Genomic DNA, 23,503 nt, shown 5'->3' on the forward strand with positions numbered 1-23,503 from the left:
ATCTACACCACGGTCCAATCTTGGATGGCAGAAAACTGGTTATGCCCAACAGCGAGAAAACAGAGCTTCTGCTGATTGGCTCCCCGTCCACCCTGGGCAAGCTGGACAAGCAATACAACTCCTTCACCATAGATAACACCATAGATAACATTCCAATCCCTGTCTCCCAAACTCTACCTGGACCCGAACTTGAACATGCATCCTCCTTAGCCTACTACTCCAAACTGCTCAACGCAATCAGACCGTACCTCTCCCAACAGAATTGCCTAGCTATCGCCAGGGCAATCATTGGCTCAAGAGTGGACTATTGCAACGCCCTTCTAATAGGAACGTCAGGAAAAAACCTTGCTAAACTCCAACTAGTCCAAAACAATGCCCTAAGGGCCGCCACTGGAGTATCACGCAGGGACCACATCTCTGACCTCAGGCGTCAGGTCCACTGGCTACCAGTCAAGGAAAGAATCTTGTTCAAAACCCTTGCCCTCATGCACAAATGTCTTCACGATCAGGCCCCTAAGTATCTCGTCCAGAGATTTTCTAAACCCTGTGCTTCCAGGCCCTCCAGAGTCGCCTACTTCAATTTACTAACTGTGCCAAAAACCTGCAGAGTGCGTGCTGGTGGCACGAGTTTTCCCACCATGGCAGTCACCCTCTGGAACTCCCTTCCACCGCACATCAGACGACTCGACTCTCACACTGCCTTTCGCAAGGCCATCAAGACTAGTCTCTTCAAATAATGTGCCTGTTTTTTGTTCGCTACCCTGGACCTATGTATCTGTAACACTGTATGTATATACTAAGAACTTTTCTGGGGCGGCTTTTTTGTAACCCTTAAGCAAGCCTTCTTATGCACCGCTTATCGGCGCCTCTATGCCTTCGGGCTGCAGTGCGCTTTACAAATGTAAAAAATAAAAATAAATAAAATAGGAAGGTTCAAGAAAAGTCCAAAATAAGAGTTCTTTCAGTTCTCATTGGGTTTGGGTCTAAATCCTTCCTCCCGACTAGAACATAACAAAACTAGATTTCCATTTCAGTCCATGACCAAAGAGGGTTGTGATTTAAAATGTTGCTGGTACTTTGATGGACTAGGGGAACATTTCAATAAATGCAACCGTTGTCCGATTTGCTCACTCAGCCGTGGGCAGCTGCACACATTGCTTGACAGGGCTTCAGGCTGCATGTATAAAACTGCACAGAGCCCCAACCTTTGGTATGAGGAAAGAGGCTCAAATTGGTGAATAGGAGGTGACAGGTAAGTGACTGGAACAACATAGGAGTGCCTCTCTCCCTTGGCATCCCTAATCTCCTAGTATCTCTTGATTACACTTATCACATCACACATTTTCTTTGTAATAGCAGTGGGTGGGGACTAATGGCCCTTTCATAGTAGGAGAAGGCCCCTAATGTTTTGTATTGTCTCTATGGGGATTCAAACTTTTGTCCGGCAAGCGACTGGTGTTGTAGCTTGCGGAGTAATCACAGGCAATTTTCTTTCAGTTTAATTCTAAGGCCTGATTAAGCTCTACTTTTATTTTCAAGTCACCCCACAGAATGTTGCCCGTTGTGATAAGCATTCATTTTCTGCACTTAAATATGAGTGGGTAACAGGGGTGGTGCAAATAGTGGGTGATTAGGCAGGATGGATGCATAAACCTTTATGCTTTGGTGAAGAAAGACTAAAAGGAATGGTCATCTTCAAATGCATTTTCTTTCACAGTGTTTCTCTCAATCTTGATAATACATAGCGTTGGTATTATTTATTATAAGCTGTACTTATTGATGTAGAAAGCAGTTTCCTTCATGTTATAGTTGTGTTGGTCCAAAGAACTTGCAGGCTGCAGGAGTGTCACGGACCTCAGCAAGCAGACCTGCTGGGAGCTGCTGGTCCTTCCCTCCTTTCTGCAAGGCACGGTCATCGCAGTTCTCATTAAAGTTTGGCTGGATGTGTTTGAGGGAGGGGCGAGCTGGGGAAAGAAATCAGCTTTTATTAAAGTTATTGGGGTATGTTTCTACATTGGGCCTTTCAGTGCAGTGCTTCTTTGAGAGGGTCACAAACCTCATTACAGGGCAGGTGAGGGTGTAGGAAGCTCCTTTTCTGATGTCATCATTTGGCATGTGTCTAAAGTCCGAAGTAGGTGGTTTATTGAAGAAAAGAAAAACTATGAACCCTCCAACCCGAAATGACTAACCAGTTACACCTGGTGTAGGTTTTGTCTAAGTGCTGTGGTGTAATGTATTCCTTAAAATAGTATTCTCAGAGTCAATTCAATCAAAACATTTGCTTTTTGCCATAAAAGGTGCGTCAGATTCTCTTGGTAACATTTCAAGGTAAATAGTGCAGTTTCTTGCACACTGTTTACTTGGTCCTTCCTCACACTCATTTTCACATTTAGGGCCAAATTCACAGAGCGTTTTCAAATGGGTTTTGACATTATAGGCCCGTACACGTGCGTGTGGTTAAAATGGGTGTCTTTTTCCTTTCAGACGGAAAGGTACAGACCTACTATCCTCACTGGTTGGATACAGCAATGCTTTGTGCTCAAAACTTTCAAGGTGCATCTGTTTTTAGGAAGACAGAGTGCTGCTTCCTTTACAGTTATTTTCTACTGTATTAAGTGCTTCAACCAGGAGGAGGGCAATAACTGTTAAGGGGTTTGTTTGGTGAGGGCTTTCAAAGCACTTCAGTTTCAGGGAGGAGCAGGAGCAGGCACGAGAGTTGTCTCAGTTCTCATTAGTAAAGGGAGGGTATATTTTAGCTGTACTGTGAGCTTCTACCATTTCAAGGAGTCCTACCCATAATGTGTGGGGGCACAGGGGGCTTTCATGTCAGTTCTCCTTAGAGGGGACAGTCACTCATCTAATTATATTTATGGTGGCAGTGTACGAAGAGGTTACCATGTTATAATTCTGCTTGCCTGAAGCGTCTAGTGTCCCAACTGGTAGGATGTGGAAAAGGGTAAGCAGAGAGAGCTGCAACAAAGAACCATGACCATGATCATGATTTACTAGTGTGTTATGGGTGGTTAGGTTTTACCTACATATGGTTCGGCTGCTCCTGAATATAGTTTTCACTGCGCTCCTGGGGGAATCTACATGGCAGATTAGTATTTTGAAATAACACACAAAGGTTCATCCTAATTCACTAAGAAAGCACCCTTCACTTGTAAAACACTGGAGGAAAGGATGCTGTGTACCACTTTGGCGGTGGGACCGTTTCAATGAAAGAGTCCTAAAATGTTCTCACACACATACGCTTGCTCCATCCATCCCACTCATTTCCTTGAACACATTTTCACTTAAACACTCACACAAGGAACTGTTGCGTGGGATTTAAGCAATGGGCAGCTTAAGTCATTGTTGGCGAATATCCTGCGAGTTACGCTTGCATCAAATCCCACTGACAAAGCATTTCATCATTCTGAGGTGAACAATAGGTGCCTTGTTCTAGACTTCTTACAACACCTAAAAGACACGTATTTTCTTTTAGGTGCCATATGCTTTTCCATATTACGAAGTGGTGTAAAAAAGGATTCAGGACAGTTTCAACTTTCCAATCCTAAATGTCTCGACAGTAGTTGAGGTTATTATCTTGCTCTATAACCCTTTATGGTCATACTTCAATTTTCATTGACTAACCCACAATTCAGTACCACACCCCTTAGTACTACATTTTAAGTGAGATATGCATCATAACATTTGCAACTTGGTGGATGGTTTGCCGAGATTTACACTGGTCTGTTTAGAGAAGAGTCGGGCGTACACCTCTCAAACGAATCGGGTGCAAGTTCCTGGACAAATTACTGAATATGCACTGAAGGTTATTTGCTTTCACTCTAGTAAGTACTAGTTCCATGGAGTCCCACCAAGAACTTGGCTCATACTCTGCACCGTTTCAGGCCCTTGCTCAATGATTTTTATTTTTCATACATGTGCACAGGCCCAAGGCATGTTTTAGTCTTCATGCAACACTACTTCAAAGTAAGGAGAACAGGGGAAGGGGGTGCAAAACCATCTCCCCATATAGGGAGGAATTGGGAAAATCAAAACAATTCCAGAGCTAGAGAACGGTCTTTGGGAAATATATCCGTTTCGAGGAAATGTGCCCAAAGGCCAAGAGCCCATTTTGAACAGAACCCGTGTGTTAGACCTCTGGAAACAGATCTTGGGCCTCTCGGCCATCTCCAGCGATGATCTTCAGCGAGTTGAACTTCCTTACTGGTTTAGTGTTACAAACTGGGCCTTGATTGAATGCGTCTCCCCTATGGTGCCCTCTCTGCCGTTCTTGTATGGGGATTTGTTTACTTGGGGCTTCCGATTGGTGGTCTGTGCTGAGCAATCAGCAGGGGCCCACGATTTAGGTAACCTTGGTGACAGTCTTCCTATTGCTGCTTGGGGGTGTCAACACTCTGCCTGGTGCCACTAGGCCTTATGGTCGCCCAGTGGGAGTACATCCCATGAGATCTAGAAATTGACAGTATAGAGAGCCAACTTGTGCTTCCTCTCCCGCTGGGGCGATAGATGGCCTGAATTCCGTTCAATGACACCCAGAACTTTTGGCGGATCAGCCAGAGCTTAAACGTGTATGGTCATGGAACATCGCTGGCATCAAGAAAGATACGGTTGACTAAGAATGGTTAGATCTGATGTACTCTCAGGATTTGATAGCCATGCAGGAGACGTGGTCACTTGTGGCACATGATCGCCAGGGGTATGCATCTTTCCATATCCCAGCAGTAAAGGGGAAGACAGGGCGCCCGAGTGGTGGCCTAAATTTCTGCGTAAAGGAGGGTCTATTCCGGTCACTCGGCATGTGTCCTATTGTCTATAATGATCTAATCGAACTCCAAATGTGTTATCCAGATGGTTCATGGCTCCTGTGTATTAATATTTACAACCGTCAAAGTAGGCCTGCCAATAACTCCTTATCGCAGTTACTGGAGGACAGAATTGTTGGGTGGAGGGAAAGCCACTCTGGTCCATCAAAAATCATCATCAGTGGGGATTTTAACTTTCAATTCGAACCGCTGGTCGTTATGGCAGGCCTCCAGAAGATTAGGACCAGAGATGGCGTGTGGGAGACTTAGTGGCCAACTATCCCAGGAGGCTGCACAGATTTGCAAGAGACACAGCAAGTCTGTTTATGACCCTGGGACTAAGGGCATTCAACAGACGTTTCCAAAGTGATCAGCCGGCAAGCAAGAGATATGATATGTACACTAACTCCAGATTCATAGGCTATATTCTGATCAACGTGAAAGCATGGGTTCATCTTTGTGATTTTAAGGTGCTGAAGAGGCCAGAGAGGGACTACAATCAGACTGTAGCCCTGGCCAAAGGGTCATTCTTTGGTGTAAAAGGGGAGGGCCACAGGTCAGAGTCAACTTCAGCAGAGACAGGTGGTGTAGTAAGGGGTCCTGTAAAATGGCACACATCGAACCTTAAACCGAAAATCCCAGGGTTTTATGCATCGGTCTGCCTCTGCTGGAGTTCTTTTGCCTTTTTGAGGGATCTAATGTGGACTGCTTGTTGCCAGTGTATGACAGCATTATAAGTGTCTTAGGCAGTGGTCTGAGCAAAGCTAGGGCTACCACGAGTAGAAAGGCGAAGAGTCGCACACCCTGGTATGATGGGGCTTGTCAAGCCACCAAACCGGTCCCAATCGAGTGTGCTAGGTGCCCTAGGGCCAAGGGCACGAGGGCCTTTGTGGTTTCAAGAGCACAGTATCACAAATCACACAGGGGAAAGAGGAGGAATACTTTGAGCAACTTTGGGATAACCTTCTCTGGACAGCAGAATCCGGAGATGCCAAAGGTTGCTGGCATTATGTTAAAGCAGAAATAGTAGAGCGGTCTTCTCAGCACAGGATACCATCTCTGAGGCGACTTGAGTCTATCACTTTGGATCCCTGTATAGCAGGGACAGTGCATCTAAAGGCTTCAGCCAGGAGGCCGCCGCCAATGTGAAGGCTGCCGCTCCATAGGTGCCATCATTACAGGACATTGACATATGGCTTCCTTGTCTGCTTAAGGTTTTTAATGGTATGCTGGTCGCTAACGGGGTTCCCTATTCTTGGACCCAGGCAATCGCTGTCCCTATATAAAGGGTTCCCCTCCTTTGGCAGGATGGGGGTTTGGGGGTGTGGGGTAGGGGAAGGGTGAAGGAGTTGTTCGCAAAGGCGGTGCTGGGCCACTTGGAGGCCTGGTGCCAGGAGGTAGGGGCTGTTCATCTCCAAGCTGGCTTCTAATGTGGTGTTAGCCCGGGTAATCAGGTCCTGCGGCTCTGGTTGATATTCCATAAGTTCACAGTGCTAAAATCTATGAAAATCTATGCAGTCTTCATAGAAGACTGCCTTTGACAATATACCGAGGGTGAGCCTGTGGGCTGCCCTGTCCAATCTAGGTCTGCCATCGGGCATATTCTGTGCAATATAGTCACTGTACTGCAACAACAGAGCAGTCATTAGGTATTTAGGGGGGCCATGATATCCTCGAGAATAGAAGTTGAGGCGGACGTGTGACAGGGCTGTGTACTTGCCCCGATCTTGTTCTCTTTTTTACAGAGAGATTGAGTAACTACGGGCCGAACAGACAGATGCCCCCATCCTTGGCGCTGGAGAACATCCCTATTTTACTATTTGCCGATGATGAGGTTATGCTTTCCCTGAACCCAACTGGGTTAGGGAAGCAATTAGCTATTTTTGAGGCATTCTGTGTGGCCAATGGACTTGAGATTAATCTGCAGAAACCCCAGTCGATGGTGTTTTACACAAACCTCGTGCTAAGAAGCATCGCCGCCTGAAAGCGATTTGAGGGGCAGTTTAATTGAACAGGTTGTGAGCTTCAGCTACTTGCGGGTTTGTCCATCGGCCAACCGTGCCTGGGCAGAACAGGTAAAGCGGGCAGGTCTAAAGGTGGCCAGGAACAGTGCAGTCATATCTAGATGTATCCAGGCGCACGGGCGGGTCCCGTCAGTTTAACCCAGCAAATGTATAAGAGCCAGGCTAGGCAGGCAGCCCTTTATGGGTCCGAGTATGGGGCTGAGCTGTGGGGCACTCACAACCTAGCAGACCCCCAGGCCGTGGAACAGAAATTCCTATAATCAGCTCCGGGGCTCCCTGTGAGTGCACCAAACACACAGGTATTGCAGGAGATGGGTTTGCAGAGCATTGGGTTCATAGCTCGGCTGCGGCCGGTGTTTCTTTGGGCTGGACTATGGTCTAGCAGTAAACTAGACCAATACAAGAGAGCGGTGTAAGGAAGGCAGGATATCAACAGTAAGACAAACACACACAAGTGACCACAGTTAAAGGGGGTTTATTGAACTTTAAAAAAGGGTTTGAAAAATGCCAATCTAATCCTAAATCTACAGATGGGAGCAAGCTACGACCATCAAAAAATAATAACGCAGTCCTAGTAGTGTCTTGTCGAAATAAAAGGGTCTATACTAATAAACCTATTGCCAATCCTTACCTCTAAATACAAACAGTGTGGGAAACAATAAAAGCAGGAAGTGTTCTCAGAATTATATGTCACGATGTTTAGGCCGTTGAACTCCCGTCCCCACGTTTTCAGCACGGGACAAGGCGTTTCACTCAAGCTTAGCACAGTCTCTGGCTTCTCTAGCAAGAGGATACAGTTCAATCATTAGCATCAGGGCCTTCCATGCACAAGTCTCTTTGCCTTTCAAAGTCTCTTCATTCAATCAATCGGTCTACCTCCGCCGAGCTCGGACCAACTTCATATACTTTTTCATCAATTATCGAAGACTTTCGAATGTGCACAGGGTTTTTGCTTGACTCGTTACAGGACCACTTCGATTTCACAATGCCTTATCACTCTTCACATCTGCCACCTTTCAGCAGGATACCTAAAAGAGACCACTCGGTGTACAGTATCATATCTTGGCTTCAAAGTTCAATCATTCATCTGCTGTTTAATTGTGTTTGCGTTGTTTGCCACATACGCTTCATACACTGTTCTCTTCAGTTTTTACTATACAATGTTGCCTCTTGCAACCTTGGCTTCAACACAGACCATTCTGGTATCAGTCGCTCCAACTCACCGGCTGTGCTGACTTCACTGGCGCTGCTTTGTTATAGGATTCAAGGACAGTACCACGTAGGACAACTATTTTCTCTGCCTGGACTATCAACGCAGGAGAGCCCCAGGTACCTCAGACACACAAAGCAGGATTCTTCAGCCTCGATTCCTGGGCTTAAGTTTCCTATTCTCAAAGGTTCATGAAAGTAACAGTCTTTTGCTGAAACGGTCAAGGGCACTTCCCTCCCTGCAATATTCTTCTGTCTTGCCGTCTTTCGTCTTGTATTAAACTGCCATCTTGGAACCGATACTTCCTTGTGTGCTGTGCCTTGCTCAGTGTGCTCTCATGCTCCATCTTTTATCCATGTGGGGGGGTTGAAGTGTGATGGAAGTCAGGTGTGTGTAATGGTCAGTAATTGTCTGACCCTTGTATTGGGACATGTCAGGTATACGGTTCGGGTGTTAGTCGGTTTGTCTCACAGTGAGCTGTCCGTGAGAACATTTTTGTGTTGGAAAAGGTGGGGTGAGGGGTTGAGTTCCTAAGTATCCTACTTGGTAGGATTGGGTAAAGGTGTTACAGGGAAGGGGATACTGTGTCTCGCCATCCGGTGTCCCACTTCCACTCCCCGAAGACCCCTCACCCAGGTGACCTGGGATCTAACTGGATCTAAAAGCGATAGCCGTTTCCTGGTCACCTGGATAACGGATCCCGAGGGACTAGCGTATCCGATCTGGTGGCTGTAGAAATGTGTTCATATATGGTGTGAAAGAGTTAAAAATAACACAAACCTTAGTATAAACCAACCTGATAAATATATTGTATTCATATTTATTTAGACAGCAACAACAGTTTCAACAGGAAGCAACATACAATGCATTTGCATTTATTTAGATAACATGGAGAGCTTCGAAAAGAAACAATGTACAGGAGTACCTATGGATGACTAGGCATTACAATTAACTAGGTCACAGACGTCTAGGCTCCGACTAGGACACAGCTATGTGGTATTCAGCAAGGACCCTCAAGCACGCTTGCAGTTACACTCCTGGCCTAGATTACAACTGAAGGCAGCATAGGATACGAGGATATCGTTAGGCAGTACAAACCAGCTTTGTTAAAGTGTGGACGCCCCCAGGGACAAACAATGGCATCCTCCTCGCTTGGGTCCCGAATCACCTGCATTGGTTTTGTAGAATAGTTAGTGCCTTAAGAAGCAGGGAGGCCCATTACTTGGTAGAGCAGGGGAGACCTAGACCAATTTGGTAATGCATTTTAGCATGCTCTCCTTTGGAACACTATTTGGAATAAAGCATTGTTAGGCAAGATTGTACGCAATACCTTTTGGATGCACTACAACAACCCTGACCTCCTGGCAATAGAAACCCAACCTTTGGTACAAGTCTGCACTACACAGGTTGGTAGCATGTGGAGCAGCCAGGATTATCTCAAGAGGGGTTAATGTGAGCTGTAGGGGAGTTACCCAGAGATTCACAGTGACAAGTATTCAAATAAACTCTTACACACAAGGTTTCTTGATTGGTCAGTTAGAATAAGCCTTCTTCAGAAGCGAGCAATATAAAACACCACACAAATATACTTCAAAAACACACACTCTTAGTAAATCAATAAATACCCATTTGGGATGACACACAGGCACTACCTACATCCCCTCAGGTGACTTCAATAGCTAGGGTGCTGTTGACATTAATATATCACGGTTGCATTTAGAATATTCTTAGGAGTAGTGTTAAAGAGAAGAGAGTTCAGAATAAAACAAGTATTCACACAGTTATTCTCAAGCAGGCAATTACCTTCAATACAACCCCCCCCAATGCAAAGCCAGTTAACCCTTTGCTGGAAAGAAGACAAAACTCATAAGCAGCAGAGAGAAGAGTCATTCAGGGAGCCAGGCCAGCCAATGTTAAGTTAGCAAAAGTCAAGAGGAACTGAAGCACTTCTTGCAGATAAGTAGAAAGTCTTTTTCGAATGTCTAAAAAGTCTTTTTAGAATAGAAGAAAATCAAAAGTAGGGCCACAAGCTGATTAGGCTTGTGAAGTAAATAAGCTGGCAGCAACTCTACACATGCAACCAAGCAAGTCTCCAACGAGGACAAGTGGCTACACAACAAGAGATAAGTTCTCTTAGACTGTACAGAACCTTTAGGTTGAAGAAAAAGTGCAGCAGACTACTTCTGTTCCTGTGCAGCTCTGCAGATCCTCTTGTTCCTGGGCCTCAGTTGTGGGGACAAGAGGGAGGACTTCTGGGGACTCCTGCACTGCAATAGGACGGTCACCGCTCACAATCGGCAATACTTCAAACAAGTGGCTGTTCGGTGTTTCAGCTTCTTGCGCCTACCACAAATAGCAACACCGCAGTCCCTGGCTGTGGAGTTGGACTTTCCTTGCTTCTGGGGTCCCGCATTCTGTTGAGGGGGCTTAGGCTCAGCCAGTCCTGCTTCCTGGGAGACCGGAGGGTCTTCCCGGAGCTGCTGGCCAGCTTAAAAGCAACACACACCAACTGGTGTTCCTCTCCCTGGCTATCTGGTTCCAGCAGTGACTGCAGTGGATACTCGACCAGTGTTGAGAGAATGTCCAGGTGGCTTACTTTGGAGTTGATTGGTCCCACCAACTGAAAGGGAGAAGTCGTCCTTGCAGGAACTTCACGGTCGATACAAATTTGGAGTTTCAGCACAGCAGCAGGGCTTCACCGGGCAAACCAACTGTCCAGGAGTTGCAGCAGGGGTCCTCTTCAAGTTCTTCTTCAGATTCCTTTGTCCAGTGGTCGACTGCCTTCCAATCCAAAAAGCCTTGCCTTTTATGCAGCTTGCTCCATTCATTCCTGCCTTGCTGTCAGTCACTGAGCCAGGGTGGCTGTCCTTGCCGGTCAATCACCACAGAGTGCATTTGGGTCTCGTAGGAGACTAAGCACAGGGAGTTTCGGCCAACTCTCCACTTCCTGCCCCCGCCAAGACACCCTGGAGCCAGAGGCAGGTTTCACTTGTGAAGCCCGTCAAAGACAAAACAAACAAAGGGACCAAACCTGGTGGGGTGCGCAGAGTAAATCTCAAGAAGGACCTTTCCACAAAGAAATGATTAAAAAAAGAAGACTAGGGCCATTTTAACAAAATGGCTAACACAGCCCGCGCTGTAAAATCCCATAATGGTAGCAAAACGTAAACCACTGCCACCAACCATTTGGTGATGAAAGGGTATCATAAAATTGCTACATGAGAAGCTAGACAAAGGGAATACTAAGTAACCCCTCCAGCACCCCATGTTAAGATGGTGTGTGCTGGGTCTAGAAAGTTACAAATGTAATAAAGTCAATTTCACTTCACTGCTCTGGGAAACCGCAGTTTATCCAAAAGAAGGTATTTAAACGTTTGGGAAATCTGAAACAGACTTCCCTGTGCCAGGGCACTGAAGGTGCTGCGTGACACAATGCAAAAAGATGCCTATGGAGTTTGTCAGACTCCACAACCAAAGGAAACCGTACAAAATCACATTAAAATACATGAGAGAGTGGGAAAAAGGGTCTCACTCTCTGCAGGTTAAAAAAAAAAAATCAAGTCTTCAAAATCCAGCAAAGTTGCTAAGGCAGAGGGAATTAGCACATTTCTGAAAATCCTCCCTATCAAGCACGAACGCAACCAACGACAGCTCTGGTATCGAGCAAAGCCGATGGTATTCTGATAGTATTCTGCACGGCCAAGTTAAACCCATCCCAGAATGTACCAGAATGTCCCCAGTTATTTTCTTTTCTTTCCCCAATCCTCTGAAAGTCAGAAGGTGCAATGCTGTACATAAACGAGTCAACAGATTTCAGCCTACCTTGGACGTGCTGGCACTGCACATGTTAACCTTGCTGTACTCCCCCCAGCCAGATAACGGGGGTCCGCAGTGGGCATCTCTACTGCACGGGCCAACATTATAGAAGCCAGGGAACAGGGACTCTGGGAATGCCATTACTACACACACTGCTGGCTGAAATGAGAGAAAAGCAACAAACGTTACTGCAAGCAGCTTGCAAGACAATTAAGCATAAAACGAATGGTGTATCCAGGCACAGACTGTGCAGACATGCACCCAGACCCATACAGCCACCCGGCAGCAGTGTCCACTGCATGCAAGTAGCTCTCTCCTACACGTTACACTCCAACCCATATGGATTTTATTTGACTGCATCTTCTGGAATACACGTCAACATTTTGTTTTCCATGTACTGTGTGGCATGGCTTTTAATATCTGTAACTATGCATGTATTCGATTTATAATGGTAGGGGTACCAGTTGCAAGCTACTAGCCAGCCATGAAAAGTCAATCACCACCTAAATTCCAAAATATACACAAAACACACCATTTTGCGACTCGCAAGGGTCAATGATCGCTAGTCAATTACTAGGGGCGAGTGCACATTTTGAGCCCTGATAAAAGGGGAAAGCTAGCTGGGAAGCAATGAAGCGCAGTACATTGGGCGTAGCCACGGGGTTACAAGTAAGGGCGCACGGATAGCAGATGCAGGGTAATGGGGCTCCAGAGACAGACAAAGATAGTCTTTGAAGAGTGGGCGCTTCATGTCTTTGGGCGGGGGCGGGGGAGGAGCTACTGGTAGAAGTGCTGCCAGCTTGCTCCAGAGACAGGTTACTTAGCAGTAAAAGGGCCCTCTCCCCCACATCCCCCCACTTGCGGCTCAGCCAGATAAACTAAATGTGTATACATTTAAACGTTCTAGACTCTGTTTGTGGAAAGTACTGCTAAGAGAAACAAGGTGATGACAGTACACCTGTCCTTTATAAAAAAAAGCCCTGCCATCGGTTTTCCTGCCACCACCTGGATAGAACAGCAAGGCGCTTAGCACTATTGTGCTACTAAGTAGGAGAAAGTGTGTGCAAGTGGGTGCAGCTGTTGGGCTGCCATCGAGCATGATGCCGAATGGTCATGAAGGAACCTGCTCTCACAAGTAAGCTAAACGATTCAATATTGCTCGCCAGTGTACAGCTATATTTCCGGCAGAACATTCAACAGTTTTCGTGTTCGCTGGGTGTTCTAGCAGCGTGCTGTTTGCGGCGATCGCCGAACTGCTTTACCGACAGTCTCTGGACATTTCAGCTACAAAACCGACTTTTGTTTTTTCTGTAGCAAGTTAGCGCTCCGGTGACGTGACTGTTGGCGTATACGCCTTTGAGCCCATCTGCTCTGTATGCGCGACTGTTTGTACCGACCAGCATAAATATTGCAACCAGGGAACCTTAATGAGTGGTTACTCAGATCGACTAAGGCAAAAGCGAAACTACCTATGGGTCCACAAGCTGTTGAAGAGGTTTCCTCAGAATGCTCTATGGAATCCACAAGAGTGTCCCTTGATTGCAGCAGTACATCAGCGAGACCAAAGATAATGAGTCTATGAATGACCCTAGACTAAGAACGGGGGTGCATGTCTAGAGTTGTAAAGAATACGAAGATCCCCATACATCCACAAAAGAAAAAGGATGCTCTCCAAAAGATATTCACCATTAGGGGTATAGGTAAAGGGTAAAAAAAGACCTATAAACAGAAGCCTCTCAATTGAGATACTTGGATATCTCTTGCCCTGGAGGTAAATTAAGAGTTTGAATTTGTTGAACAATGCTCAGGCATGATTACTAAAGTCCATTGCTAGTTGGATGAGGTTGTAAGCTTAATTTGTCGATACACTAATGAGCTAAATATGCGAGATCATGAGTTGGATGGTGAGTGTATGGTAAATACTTCAGAAAAGCTTAAACCTATTAATAGGAATAAACATGACCTAAAGAAGACAGGGAAACATGGCCCAAAGGGGAATTTCAAATTCCAGATTGAATGGTGATTCCAATGTAAGATCTAACTGAGTGACTTTGCTCGTTTTTACCACCTTTGAATAACACCTACTGAGATGATATTAAAATAATCTCTAATCTCATGGAATACTAGAGGTCATGGTCACCCTTCCCAGGATGCAGGCTCTATTGATCTGATATGCAAAGCATCTATTGTTTTTACAGAAGACATGGCTCATGTCTCCGGCCTATTTTGATGGCTATACCACTTTTTGATGGACAGCCGGGAGAGATCAAAGAGGGCGACCTTATGGAGAATTAGTAATCTTATTCACCAATGATAATCCCTCCAAAGAATGCTGCTTTGATGTCCCCAATCCAAATGTATTGGGGATTGAAATCCAATTGGGGGCTGAACAACAAATAATTAACTTCTATGACCCTCCCCGTGATGTTAATACATTGGAGATACAGCTTGGTATATATGAATATGCTGCGAGTGGCTATGCCGATGATAGGAATGCGGATATAATAAAAGCAGGTGACCTAAATGCCAACATTGGGCTAGATATTGGTGTCCCAAATAGGACTATATGGAAAGAGGGAAAACCAATTTGAAAGATCAAAAGGTGGAGAAGCTTTTTTGATGAGATTGACATAAAAATGATTAAAATGGTATAGGAAATGTGAATAAACCATTGGCCCATACATGGTCTAACGGCTGCTATTTCTCCACGGTGGACTATGTATTTGTTAATACTGAAATCTGCCCTTTATTTTTGTCTTTTCAAACTAGTTTCAATGAATTCAGTGATCATGACATTGTTAGTACTAGTCTGGCCCCGGGCGCTATTAAAATGCGATTTAGTGATCGAGTTGGGGCAGTAAATGTGAATGTTGCTGGAAAGACTGGGGTGGTCGGATAAAAGTCTTGAAAAGGTGGCACAATGGCGTAGAGGCCCTGGAATTGAATACAAATACATGGAGACAGCTGAGGAGATAGTAATGTGGATTACCTGGTGTATCCATGGCTTTATGCCAATGGGTAAGATGTCCGCTATGAAATCGGGGGTGAAAACGAGTAAACTGTATGATAAGATGGTTGCATTTCAAAAGAAAAGTAAAGCACAGGCACTCACAGCTATCGAGCATATGAATTTGAATTCTAAGGAAGCTCAGATTAGAAAGGGCAAAATAAGAAATGGGTACTGTAATTGGCAAAAGCGGTACTCGGTTTCTGAAAACAATGTTATATGGCAAAGTATGATTAGAATCTTGCTTGATGGGGATTCCAAGGAAATGTGGGCTAAATATAAAACAGTGACTGGAGGCAACCAGGAGACACTTACATGTAGTATTGATGAGGAAGAGTTGGAAAACTGTTATCCTCAATAAAATTGATGGTAACAATTTCCCCTTAAAGCTAAGATCATTGCCTGAATTAAACTTCAAGTTGGAGGATATATTAGCTATCATTAAAAGAATGTAGTTGTCTAGGGCACCTGGCCCTGACGCCCTTTGCAACATGATAATTACCTGATTTGTGGGCCGATATGTTTCTGACACTATTTTGTAAAATTACAGCTAACAGGGTGGTCCCGGAATCGTGAAGGTTTCCAGACTGCTCCCAGAGAATTATCATCACCTTTTGACATTGACTGATGTCACTAGTAAGGTTTTCTCTACCTTGATTCTTAAAGAAATCAACTTATGGATAACCTTTCCAAACTGGATTTAGAAAGGGGTGCTCGACAAATTTGAACATCCTGATTACAGATCTGATGAGAGAAGGCAAACTCAAAGAATGGCTTACCTCTTTATATATTATTTGTTGATTTCTCATCAGCCTTTGATACCATAGATAGATCCCCGTTATGGAGTAAATTGCAAAAAATTGGTATGCCGGACTTTCTAATTTATGCATGTCAATTGATCTATAAGAACAATAGGGCAAGAGCAAGTCTAAACAACTGTGGCGGTCTTACTGAACAAATCCCAATTAGGGGAGGAGTTAGACAGGGGTGTGCACTTGCACCTACCCTTTTAAACCGGTTTTTCCCCAGACTTTGGAATGATTTTTGAAGACAAATATAATGCATTACCAAAAATAGGAGATAAGATTGGATGGATCAGCTCTGGCGACAAACCCATTATGGATAATATGTATATAGGTATTGTACGAAGTACCTTAGAAGTGTGCAAGTATGCAGAAAATAATGGACTGAAGACTCAGTTCAAGTGTGCTGGGAAAAAGTCTATCAAGGGTCAGTTAGGCTTGATTACTAGAACCGACCATTATAGATATTTGGGAGCTGACCTTTTTCTGTAAAAATGAAGAATCGTAGGGCACAAAAAATCAAGAAAGCTAAAGGCATTGTCTATTATGGCAGCCATTAGGATTTTTACAACAACAAACAATGCAGGTTATTCATTATGTGGCATACTGAGTATTTATAAACAAAAACTCTCTCCTACGTTTTTGCATGGTCTAGAAACATCTGTGGATGAGTGGAGAGAATGGTCCGATCAGTTGGAGGGGTGATATGGAGTAAAGTTTTGGGACCAACTAATTATACCCCAATGGCAGCTATAGGCCTTGAATTAGGGCTTATCTCCCTGGTGACTCAGATCGAAATAAACATAGGAAAACTGCAGGATTATGTATGCTAATACTCAACCATTAATGTCTATTTAGAAAAGTGCTCTGGTAGAAATGAAATGTGATGCTCTACAGAGATTTAAAAAGCGATGCATCACATTTTTTGAAAAAAATAGGATGGTGTCCTCACTGGGAAGAAGGGGAAGGTGCCCTCCTTAAATCTCTGAAAGAATGCGTTTCAGTTATAAAGAGCCACAGAAGTATCTTAACATACTACTTTTGCCAGTGGTACGAAGACTTTTAAATTGAATAGGCTGAAGGTTCTGGAAATAACTGGAGCATGAATGGGTTTACCCGAGGAAAAAAGGTTGTGTCGAATATTTAATAAGGAAAATATTGAAACAGCTAGACACGTACAACCTCGTGCCCACTGTTGTAACCTGCCTATGAATGTTACCTGAATCAGTACGTTAATGATTTGGACAATATCACTAGTGAAATATTTTGGATGAGAAGTCTATCTGGACATAAAAGGTCGGACTATAGCCATTACGCAGGTTTGGAAGACTGCTGAAAAATATTTGTCATGCCTGGATGCTGATATTAAACTGCTTGAGAATGTTTAAGTTAATATTGTCTTATTCCGTGACAGTATGATTTGGATATTGATCCTGTATGTGATATGTTTTCTATATTTGGTTTTTTAATATGTTGTCGGTTAAATGTACATAGTGAATAAGAGTTGTTTTGTGCAACTATGAGGTGTTTATTTGTTTGACATCTTATTTTCCCCTGTCTGTATGGTGTTTACTTTGTTGTTGTAGATACTAGAGCTAGTGCCTAGCGAGCATGGGCAGGAGCCTCACCCACACATGCACGTACATTCACAATTGAGACAATTCTGTCCTTGTGTAGGTTCAGCCGAGGCCACATTTCATAAATACCAAACCACTAAAATGCAGGCCGCCTTCGAGGCTGCCACCATATACAGGGGTATACTCACTCACCCTGAGATGGGGCTCCTCTTAAGACAACTTCTCACAGATGGGGGCAATAACTCATGCTCTCGTATCTAATTTTTTTAGACAACCCATGGGGTTAAACTGCGAACACGCACAGAGCCCATCATGGCTAATTAGACATGATCCACACAGAACCTTGCAGGCCTCAGAACGCTTACCAGTCTGCCAAGTGTCACATCTGGAACACACTGCTCTATATATAGACATGATTACTTAATAGGAGTGAACGCATTGAACTAAGGCCACTATACAAATTCTTTATAGAACTCCCAGATGGATCACAGGGGGATTGTTACGCCCATGACTGTTTTGTATCATTGAATCTACGTGATTACGCATAAAAGCACGATAAGTGTGCACTCTCAAGAGCATTGTTTTTTTGATACTTTTGAGCACTTTAAAGGAATTTCCTATAATTAGACCCACTCTCATTCTAATTACATTTGTTTTTGTAGGACTGCCAACCCGAGACCAGGCATCAATTCCCCATCCTGATGAAGGTCTTCTAAATACGCAGCACACAGAATAGACTCTAGGCCGAAACACAGTTGTGTCGACTTATAAAATGCACAGTACCCATGATAGAGAGCAGGCACTCACTATTTTAGTGTTAAAAACCTGTATTAAATCTTTTCCCGTACTTATCTTTCGGGGTAGATGAATGATCTATGAAAAATGTACCAAGCGTCATGATTACTATTAAGTACTGTGTATGTTAAATGTTGCGAATGTGTCGGCTCTGACCAAATTGTCTAAATCATGTAATGTTTTGTCATTGTGAAAATCCTTATTAAACCATTTGAGGGTCATTGTGGTTGTGGGGTCACCCTGATCATTTGTCGTTTGAAGTGTACAATACCTGGATGCAGCCCTCCAGATAAGGTGCATATCAGGCCTTTTTACGCACCAAAATCTTGTCAATACGGCCCTTTTAATTCTTCCTTGCGTACCACTTACACTGGCCATTTATGGCCGCACCCCTATAAATCATGGAGCTCACTGGTGACAGCCTGGCTAGCAGTGGCTTGCAAATTCACTCTTCACTTTAAACATAGTTCCTTGAAAGAAGCAACTGGGATGAGTCCAGGTCTATTTAATTTGTTTAACACTCCTCCGTTAATGATTCTATCAAGATAATACATTCTGATTAATGTAAAAGGGAATTTGTGTTTTGTTCACTTTGTTCAATTGCCTGCATTTTGTAGGTTACAGTCTTATTAAATCATCTTGTATCATGAACATGCTTTTCACTTTGCTTTAGGACACAGTTAGTATTGTGTAAAATGAAAATTGTCTTAAACAACGGCTGCATTTCTGCTCAATTGGCTTTAACAGAGGCAGCGCAGTTGCAGCAGCATGAGCATTTCATACTGTTTTCTTTTCATCACAGAAGCACACCAATTGCATAGCTAGGCATGTGGTCTGAACTTTAACTCCCTTTCCGACCACCCACCGCAAGTGGGTATAATGGATACAGGTATGAGCAGTGCTGTATATATTTTCAGTGGCACAGATTGTACCTGTACCTTTCAACAGGACTGCTATATATTCAGGCAAAGTAGCCTAATTTATCAACAGAGCTGCTATATCGTACGCATGTCATCACACAATGCCAAATATTCACACCCGGGCTATTTGCATCATGTGCACAATTCTCAGCAGCAATGCTAAGTTTTGGGACAGTACCTGAATTTCTTAACAGAGTTGCTGTTAAGAAAGCACAAACATGTGTTGCCATTTTCTGCAGCAGAGCAAGAACAGTATCTGAGCTCTTCCCACCAACCTCCTACAGTGTGAGAAGATGGCATTGCTCTCATATACTTCAATCCCTTCTACTCAGTCTTGCGCTTTTCAAAACATCTGCTTCTCCCATGTCCGAAATACTGAATTCCACTGACAACAATCTAGCACATTTCAAAGCCTCATTATGAATCTGACTAATATAGGATAGTCCAAAGAGGCTTAGAGCTTATGACAAGCCATTTATGTCAGGCAAGCCTCACACGGAACTGCCATTGCCATAACCCAATGTGCCTTTCAGTGTCAACACCCTGTTGGGAAAGGCAGCTCAGTGGGTCAATAACCCTGCTGCAGAGAATATTGTGTAACCCGTTAGTTCAAATCCTGTTAAGTGAGTTAATGAGTCTGCATCAGAGATTTGCAGGTAACATTCAATTGTAACACAGCTTCGACTTACCAAAAGGACTACTAAATGTTCAGTGACTCAAAACACACACATTTCATCAGGGCTGCTATACCTGTGATGGCTCAGAGCAGACAGCTCATTTGGACTGCTACACTTGTAATGTCTCAGAGGCAGCACATCCCATGAGGACTGCTATATGTTTAATGGCTCAGAACACACACCTCATCAAGGCAGCTATACCGGTGATGGCTCAGAACACACAACTCATATGTCCTCTTGTACTTGTAATGGCATACAGTGCTGGTAAAGCATCTGCATTCAATAAAGCGCTGCGTCCGTGAGATAAACCTCTAATTCTATACTTCCCAGCCTATATTTCCCAGCCTGGTGGCCAAAAGAAGGTGTGCACACATCCAAAAAGGAGCACCCAATGGAAAAGCTCCACTCGATTTTTAAGTCGAAAAGGCATGTTCAGCTTTTTCGATATGTATTGGTGCTATGTTAAAAAAGACAAATAAAAATAAAAATACAGGAGAGGAAGAGCAACTCTAAACTAAGCAATACAGAAGAACAAAGTTGTGGCAGGGAGTGGGGGCGAAGGGAGAGAGAACATACTAGACAATCCAAAACAGGAATTTGAGTAACAGGAAGAAAGAGCAATGAGCTACATGATAGGGTAACAAAGACAAAGAGAAGGGAAATAGAGTTAATAATAGGACAAATACACAATAGGAGTGAGGGATGGAAACAGAGCAAAAGAGACATTTGGAGATAGTAAAAACACAGATCCACAGCAGGTGGGGAGGGATGGAATTAGAAAAGCAAGACTATAGAAAAGGCAGGCCAATAACATAAGGGACAGTGCAAGCAAGATAATCAAAAGGAGTAGCAACCACAACCGAGAAAATGAAAAAACAGATATAGCCAGTGTAATAACACGAGAGAGGAAGAGGAGTTCCATCAACCGATACAGCGAGATATAGGAGGGGAAAAAGCAACAATAGAAAGCAGAGATTGGAAATCCAGAGTGACAGAGAAACAGACCGCAAAATGTGGCATCGCAACACTTAAGGGTGAGAGGCAGAGAGTCAAAGTGAGAGACAGGGGAAACAAAGTAGCAAAGGGAAGGATAGATGGAGCAAAAACATGGAGTGGCTGTCGGGCAGGTAGTGCGAGGCAGCAACAGTAGGCCCAAGAGGCATAGAAGTGATGCTGGTAGAGTGAGGGACTTGATTTTTGAATCACCCGATGTAACCAGCGGGCATCTGTACTAACTCTTAACAGAGTTTGTGCAAGTGTCATGAAGATTAAGCTGGGTAGTATGCATCTACTACAAGGTTCTTGTGTGGGGAAAATGGTTTCCACAAGTGCAATACATTATTTATAACCACTTTGAAATGCAGCTGGTTTGCCACTTATGTTTTTGAACATCATTTTACGCACAAATTAGATAATTGTTAGGCACTTTTCACTCTCTTGTGAAGGAGGAGGAAAATCATTTTTACTCTCTTGAAACCAAGGCTTTTCTATGATCACAGTCAGTGAGGAGGGTCGCCATGGTAACAGTGGTAACCACACTGGGGTCGGTCTATCTTCCACTCTTTCAGTAGGCTGACACGATAGACTTGTGTTTTCTGACATATGTTGCACTGGGGTAAGGTAATTCAACGGGCCTTTTTTTTCCAAGACTTCATACGGACGTACCACTTTGAAATCATCTTATTCTCAGATGTGGGAAGGAGAACTAAGACCGATTATGCAACTGTGAAGATCGGGTGCCCGCGTGTTTATTGTAGACAGCTTGCTGAGGTTATTGAGCTTCAGGACGAAATTCCTGGGTGCTGAGCGCTAACTAGCTCCTGGTTTGAGCGATTTCGAGCCTGGTAAGACCTCCCACCAAGGGTGCCAGGAGCTGTAAAAGGCGCCTGCTTGAAAAACTAGGATTCTGTAGTAATTGCCTGCTACCACCACTAGATGGGAGCATAGCATAACACTAGATGAGATTGGTCAGGAAACCGGACATATATTTACAGACACACTTGTTTCCATGTTTTTAGTGACTCCACCGAATTAAGACAGCCCTATTTAAACTTCAGAATATACATTACATTTCCTCCGTTTCACAAGGATATCCGAGTTACCCATTGATGCTTGAATGGTATAGCTTAATACAGTGAGTGCTGAAATGTTAAACAAGCCTTGGTAATACCAACAGTTTTGGCTTTTGTGTAGGCATTTTCCAATAGCTGACCATTGATGGTAGCAGGTGAACAATGGTGAGAGTACCTGGGCATCCAATAGCAGTGCCTGGCAAATTCCTAATACTTACACACAAGCCAAACCTGTTGGCTTTGCCAGTGCTTGTTTTTAACACGATTCCAGTGACGGACACGCGCATTGCTATGGAGTGGCTGAACGATTTCTTTCTTTTTCACAAAAACATGTATTTAACATATTGTGGGATGCAGCCAATGAAAATACAGGACATCTACAATTCAACAGCAGCAGGTGACACATTCCATCATAATACCAATCTTAATAGGTAATACACTGTACAGCTTTCACCTCCCCCGCCCTACTCATTGGACCCAGACAGATATTTCCTTAAAACTCAAACAGTTCTACAGCGGTGAGAAGTGCTGCATCAAAGGAGGCCTGGCAACCACAGTAGGATAGCTCTCCGCAAAGTCAATAAATGGTTTCCAAACTGTGACATATTCACACAGTGCCGTAATCCTGTCTGCAACCAGGGTGCCCCATACGTTGGCCCACCACATTTGGGTCACCGGGCCTTCAGCCGATTTCCAATTCCATGCAATAGTCAGCTTTGCAGCTAAAAGAAGATGCCCAACGAAGGCACCATAGTGCCCGTAAGAGCGAATGACTGTTCCCTTGTATCCCCCCAGTACTACCATACGCGGTTCCATGGGGCGCGATAACCCTGTGATATCCTTGATTTTGAAGAGCACCTCCTTCCAGAAATGATCTCCTTTATCACACAGTCATACCATGTAAAGGAGAGAGCCTATAACGTGTCACAACCCCGCCAACAAGAAGCTAAGTAATCAGCTGATATGTGATGCAACATTTTCCGGGGGTGAGGTACCATCTACAGCAGAATTTATAGGAACAATCCCTATCCGTAACACAAATGGCATCCTTAAGCATCCTACCCCATATTCTTAGCCATTCCTCATCCTCTATAGGCTTGCCCAGATTGGCTTCCCACTTTGCCATTTATGGTAGGCGCACCACAGAAGTCCCTGTAACAGTTAATATAGCTTTGAGACCCAGGCCCGCAATAAGGCCCCCCCTCTTAACGTCAAATCAAGAGCATTTAGCTAGTGGCTCCCTGTTTTGTGGCAGGATGCGAGACCCAGTGTCGAAGCTGGGCATAATTAAACCATTCTGTTTCTGGTAGTTTAAAGGCAAACATGCACGCTTTAAAAGGTCATTGGACTGTTTTCCTTATATAACTGGTACAGTCAAGTCAAGCCCCGTGCAACCCATCTCCCAAAGCTCCCACGGTCGCATCCAGGCCGGAACCCTGGGTTATTCCAAACAGGCGTGAGAGGACCCCAACCCCTTAGTCGCTCCCCATCTACGCAGCGCTCTTCCCATATAATAAAGTGGCACTTAGTTGAGGCCAAGGCCAATAACGAGAATCCCCTTCCTGTCCCAGAGAGCCTGTCAACATAAGGCAGCTGGTGGAGACCAACCGCCGGTTGGGCCTGTTCAATTGCCTTCCACTTCGGCTGCAAGGTGGTATCCCCCCTCCCAAGTGACCACGTGAGAAAGTTGCACAGCTAAGTTATAGCGGAAGACATCAGGAACCACAAGGGCCCCCCCGCCCACCCCAGTCAGCCTCAGGAACACCCTCCTACCGATCATAGCCTGCT

The 23,503-nt window shown here is 44.4% G+C and overlaps 1 protein-coding gene across 2 annotated transcripts in view; it reads right to left on the reverse strand.

The window, feature by feature from the left end:
* TAF1C (TATA-box binding protein associated factor, RNA polymerase I subunit C) overlaps positions 1-23,503 on the reverse strand; it is a 273,406-nt gene that overhangs the window by 217,939 nt on the left and 31,964 nt on the right. The window contains exon 2 of one of the 2 annotated variants that reach the window (XM_069626741.1): positions 11,871-12,023. The exons of the other annotated variant lie outside the window; for it this stretch is intronic. Within the exon in view, the coding sequence (XP_069482842.1) occupies positions 11,871-12,005 (135 nt within the window). The 5' untranslated portion in view covers positions 12,006-12,023. The remainder of the gene's footprint in view (positions 1-11,870; positions 12,024-23,503) is intronic. 2 annotated transcript variants of the gene reach the window in all.

This window comes from Ambystoma mexicanum, chromosome 6p (assembly GCF_040938575.1).
Source record: "Ambystoma mexicanum isolate Mex_15411 chromosome 6p, UKY_AmexF1_1, whole genome shotgun sequence".
NCBI classification, from domain to species: domain Eukaryota; kingdom Metazoa; phylum Chordata; class Amphibia; order Caudata; family Ambystomatidae; genus Ambystoma; species Ambystoma mexicanum.